This window comes from Dipodomys ordii, unplaced genomic scaffold (assembly GCF_000151885.1).
Source record: "Dipodomys ordii isolate 6190 unplaced genomic scaffold, Dord_2.0 Scaffold22, whole genome shotgun sequence".
Lineage (NCBI taxonomy): Eukaryota > Metazoa > Chordata > Mammalia > Rodentia > Heteromyidae > Dipodomys > Dipodomys ordii.
In genome coordinates, this window is record NW_012267238.1 from 3546346 (window position 1) to 3552104 (window position 5759).

Here is a 5759-nt window from a genome sequence, read left to right on the forward strand (position 1 = left end):
TATTGGGGCTAGAACTCAGGGTCTGGGTGCTGTCTCAGCTTTTTCATCAGGCAAGGCTGTGTAGATTCGAACTAAGGCTGTATAGCTTAAGAGCGTGGGCTAGATATTTCTTGTTACTCCCGTCAACCTCCAACCTCCTTTCCACCTGCCCTGCAGGCAACATGTTCCCACCACTTCTGCAGATTCCTCTGCCTGAGAGCCTCCTGTGCACCCTGCTAAAGGAAGAGCAAAAGGGTCAGGAGGGAGTAGAGTGGGCTTGCCGTCTTGATTCCCCAGTTCCCTCCTTTGGAGACTCTTTAGGCTGCCTGTGTCCAACTGAAGATCTCTCCTCCTGCCAGGGCCCTGTCTGCACACTCCTTCCAGGGCTCAGTACCAATGTCCACCTCTACTCCTGCAGGCCCAGGTCAGGTGGCCCTGGGAGCACCTCCCTGGGGTATTATGCTGTCCCTAATGGTCTTCTTCCCCTTTCCTGTGCCTTGGTGAAAATCCCTTTAATCAGCCTACATATCATCCAGTCCCTGCCACCTCTTCCCTCCTGGGATACTGCCAGTATCGGTCACTAATGGGACCAACAGGGCCTCTCTCTACAGCTAGTTATCCTCCCTCCTCCTGCTCCTCCTGCTCCTCCTTTTCTTCCTCCTCCTCCTCCTCCTCCTTTTCTTCCTCCTCCAGCTCCTTTTCTTTCTCCTCCTCCTAGCTGGTGTGTCTGTTCTAGTCCTATGAGAAGCAGGCACAAAGACCAGATTAGACATGCACAGAACATGTCAGGGATCCCATGAAAGATGAAGGGGAAGGTGTCTCTTGACCACAGTATAGGAAGTAGACATGGGAGGGTTGGGTAGAAAGGACTGCAGAGTGGCTTGAGAGAATCTCAGTCAGATTGGCGAAGAGCCCCCAAGCCAAAGTTGTCTATTGGAAGTTTAAATATCTTCTCCCAGAAGGCTTATGTGTAGAAGACCTCATCCCTAGCTGGTGGCACTGTTGGGAAGTGATTGGATGGCGAGGGCATGATCGATGGATTAAAACCCATTGATGATGGGGCTGGGAAGGTGGCTCAGTGGTAGAGTGCTTGCCTTACATGCATGAGGCCCGGGTTTGATTCCTCGGCACCACATAAGCAGAAAAAGCTGGAAGTGGCGCTGTGGCTCAAGTGGTAGAGCACTAGCCTTGAGCTGAAGAGCTGAAGGACAGTGCCCAGGTCCAGAGTTCAGACACCATGACTGACAACAAATAAACAAACAAAAACCCATTAATGAGTTCGTAGCTGAATGCACTGTGCTGTTAGAAGGTGGGGGCCTTGCTGGAGGAAGTGGGTCACTGTGGAGTGCCTTTAAAGAGTATATCTTGGGCTGGGAATGTGGCTTAGTGGTAGAGCGCTTGCCTAGCATGCATGAAGCCCTGAGTTTGATTCCCCAGTAGTACATACACAGAAATAGCCAGAGTGGCGCTGTGGCTCAAGTGGTAGAACGCTAGCCTTGAGCAATAGAAACTCAGGGACAGTGCTCAGGCCCTGAGTTCAAGCCCCACAGCCAACAATAAGATAAAATAAAGGGTATATCTTACCTTGAACACCCCCTTGCCCCCTCCCTTACTCCCGCCACAACAGCTCTACTCCACTACCCGCTCACTGTCCCCAGGCTTCTGCCTCCCTAAAAGAAATGGATCCCCTTAACCATGACTGAAACCCTGAATGGGAATCAGTATCTCTTCCTTCAAGTTGCTGGTCTCAGGTATTTTGTTACAGAGATGAAAAGCTGAGGAACACAGAGGAGCCCCGCATGTCGTAAGAATGAGAGTCATCACTGAATCCCTACATCCCTCAGAACTGGCTGGAGCAGCAGGGGAAGCAGAGCCTCCGAGCAAAGACCCAGGGCAGCTGCAGGGCTGGCCGCTAGCCATGCCCCCCCCCCCCCCAGGCATCAGGCTTTCTTCAAGGAGAGCCGAGCAATGTGCCTTGCTGTGGCCCTCCCCAGTTCATAGCTAGGCAGTGGGCAGTGGGTGCCAGCTCTGATGTCTCACATTCAGTGTGCTCTGTCCCTCAGAAGCAGGCCAGCTGTGGTGACCTGCTTTCCTCTTCCTCCTCTAGGTACCGGAAACTCGCCCTGAAGAACCACCCGATGAAGACAAATGAGTCAACTGCAGCAGATACATTCAGACAAATAGCAGAAGCCTACGACGTGCTGAGCGACCGTGAGTGATGATGGGGCCGAGCCACTTTAGGGGTGACTGTCCCCCACCCCTCCAACTAAAATCATTCCTGATATCTCTGGGGGTGGGGGACCCTAGAGTATGCATCTGACTTCCCTGCTTGGAATCTAAAGAGAGAGACCATAGTAAAATATATGAAGAAGCCATCATTTAAGACCACTGTTGAAAGCCCAAGAGTTAGGCTGATTGTACACCTTGCCAGGAACAATCCCTTCACAGAAGTAGAGTGCATTTCTCTCCCTCCTCTCCTGCCTCCTATGGCTCATGGATGAGGAACAAAGGCTGATGCTGGCCATGCACACTTGGCTGAGGCTGAGCAGACACACACTCATCCTTCCCAGACTGACTGAGTGACTGAGTCCCCATGTCCCCAAGGGCAGAAGAAGGCCAGAAGTCATTAAGAAATCTCTTGCCCCCCAGCACCAGTCAGTGTCCTGGTAGCTTCCTGAGGGCTTGTCCTGAGGCTGTTACCCTGGATCCGGCACAGAATGGCTAGAAGATTTAGGAGACGTCCAGCCCTGAGTTTTCACACTTCACGGTCCTCCGATTCTAGTCCAAAGCTCTAGAATTCTTAGACTCCAAAATATCCAGACTTTAGGATTCTAAATATCCACAGGGAAGATGGCAGTTATATTGTTTTGTGCTGGTCCTGGTGCTTGAACTCAGAGCCCAGCCACTTTCCCTGAGATTTTATGCTCAAGGCTAATACTTTACCACTTGAGCCACAGCTCCACCTTCAACTTTTTGATGATTAGATGGAGATAAGAGTTCATAGACTCTCCTGTGCCGGCTGGCTTCACACCAAATATTCAGGTTTTAGCCTCCTGAGTAGCTAGGATTACAGGCTCCTGAGCCACTAGTGCTGGCTGGCTTAATGAATACTGAGTTAAGCCAAACCCCAGGCCAGTAGCCTAGCTTAACTTAGTCTCTAAATTCCTTTCTCCACTGAATCTGTTTCGCTAGTGAGCTCATTCTGGCTTAACCCAGAGTGAAACTGAACTTCAAACTTCTGGGATCATGGTCCTGATACTGGTAGGCAGCAGGCATTGGGGATTGTTCCATCCCCTTCCCCATGCTCTCCCGTCCCCCATCTATCTTAGCCCCCAAGACTGGACCCCCTCCTCAAAGTCACACGTACCCACAGCTGTGAAGAGAAGCATCTATGACAAGTTTGGAGAAGAGGGCCTAAAAGGTGGCATCCCTCTGGAGTTTGGATCCCAGACCCCGTGGACAACTGGCTATGTCTTCCACGGCAACCCTGACAAGGTGTTCCATGAGTTCTTTGGAGGAGACAACCCCTTCAGTGGTAAGAGACCTGCTCTGCCCTGGCCTTACCAAAAGGGACACAGTTGTAAAAGATGCTTTTCTCTGAGTAGTGTTTTTTGTTTGCTTACTTGTGTTCTGTTTCTGGGGCTTGTCCTGGGCACTGTCCCTTAGCTTTTTTTTTTTTTTTTGTCGGTCATGGGGCCTGAACTCTGGGCCTGGGTGCTGTCCCTCAACTCTTCAGCTCAAGGCTAGCGCTCTACTACTTGAGCCTCAGCCCCACTTCCAGCTTTTTCTGCTTATGTGGTGCTGAGGAATAGAACCCAGGGCCTCATGCATGCAAAGCAAGCACTCTACCACTGAGCCACCTTCCCAACCCCTGTCCCTTAGCTTTTTGCTCAAGGCTAGCACTCTACCACATGAACCGCAGCTCTACTTCTGGTAGAAGTAGAACCACTTTGGTAGTTAATTGGAGATAAGAGTCTTGCAGACTTTCATGCCTTGGCTGGCTTTGAATTATTCAGCTTCCTGAGTAGCTAGGATTATAGGTGTGAGCTATTCGGACTCTGCTGTTTTCTCCCAATTTTAAAAAATATGCACAGTACTTCTAAAAATAAAACAAAAGGTAAGATAGATTTTATTGATAAAAACCCAATTCCAGTCTTCCATTTTCTTCCCCAGAAGCATTTTCATGCTGTTAAGTTTACAAAGGCTTCCAGAAATTTCCTGTGCCTTGATAGACATATATTTATTTTTTACCTAAACCCTTTATTTTCTTCAGGAAATGGGATACATTGAACACACTGGTGTGTGTGTGTGTGTGTGTGTGTGTGTGTGTGTGTGTGTGCCAGTACTAGAGCTTGAACTCAGGGACTTGTGTACTTGTTTGCATTTTTCTGTTCACAATTGTAGCTCTACCATTTGAGCCACATCTCTACTTCTGATTTTTTGTTGTTTGGTTTGTCTTTGGACTTGTCTGCCTGGGTTGAGTTGTGATCTTTAGATTTCAGTAGCTAGTTAATTGGAGATAAGTTAATTGGGTGTCAGTGGCTTATGCCTATAAGCCTGGATAATCAGGAGGCTGAGATCTGAGGATCAAGGTTTGAAGCTAGCACAGGCAGGAAAGCCTGTGAGATTCTTGTCTCTAGTTCGCTAGCAAAAATCCTGAATTGGAGATATGATTCAAGTCATAGAGCACCAGCCTTGAGGGAAAAAGCTGAAACAAGGCTATGGCCCTGAGTTCAAGCCCAGTACTGACACAAAAACAGAAACAAAACTAAATTTTCCTGTGCAGCCAAATTTTCCTAACTCAACTACAGGCTAGTTACGGCAATGGACCATTGGTTTGGCCTCTCTGGGCCCTGATACATGGGAAGCTCTTTTTATGCATTTCGGCTGCTCTTTACCTTTTTGTTGATTAGTTTTCTTGAGGCAGGACCTTGCTATAGAGCTCTAGCTGGTCTCAAACTTATAATATTCCAACCTCAACTTCCTGAATGCTTGGATTATAGGTATGCATCACCCATGCCTGACTTCTTCATCATTTTAAGAGAGGAGGGCAGATTGGGCCCTAATATCCCATCCCATGGACCTAGAAACCAAAGCCAAAAGGACTGTACAGCACTCAGCTTACAGCTAGGATGGGGCTCTCTCTGCATTTGAATGGAAGAGCCAGGGCTGGAAGGGCTGTGGATGCAGAGCTGGTTGGGACAGAGGAAATTGGGTGAAGAGGAACTTTGATACGCTGGTGAGCTCTCATATTTGCCAGGAGCCAGCCTCCCTCCTTTGTATCAACTGATAACTGCATAGAAACTTGAATCTGGGGCCTCTAATGGTTTGGGAGTCCAGGGACCTCTAAGGGAGGATTGTTTTCTTTGACCTGTCACTACCAGAATTAGCCACTAGAGAGAGAGAGGGTGTGCCTTATTTGCTGAGATATGCACAATCCAGGGCATCTCCTCAAATTGCTGGGGAGAGAAACAAGTAGAGGTAAAGCAGAGGGGTGGAGGGGGGCTGGCAACTGAGGGCAACTTTGCTTCTGAATCTGAAGGTTATTATGAAGTTGGCAGGTATACGGGAGTATATGTGTCTCTATTTGGGGTGGGGGGAGAGGCAGAGGGAAAGAATGGCTGAGTTTTTAGACACAATTTCTCCTTCTCCTCTCCTTCCATTTCATTTATTTTTTATTTTTTTTGGTTGGTCGTGGGGCCTGAACTCTGGGCCTGAGCGCTGTCCCCAAGCTCTTCATCTCAAGGCTAGTGCTCTACCACTTGAGCCACAGCGCCACT

The 5759-nt window shown here is 48.9% G+C and overlaps 1 protein-coding gene across 1 annotated transcript in view; it reads left to right on the top strand.

The window, feature by feature from the left end:
- The window catches only part of Dnajb13 (DnaJ (Hsp40) homolog, subfamily B, member 13), a 16537-nt gene that overhangs the window by 4968 nt on the left and 5810 nt on the right, over positions 1-5759 (top strand). Inside the window, exons 2-3 of the mRNA XM_013013963.1 lie at positions 2087-2190; positions 3353-3514. Coding sequence (XP_012869417.1) covers positions 2087-2190; positions 3353-3514 — 266 coding nt within the window. The remainder of the gene's footprint in view (positions 1-2086; positions 2191-3352; positions 3515-5759) is intronic.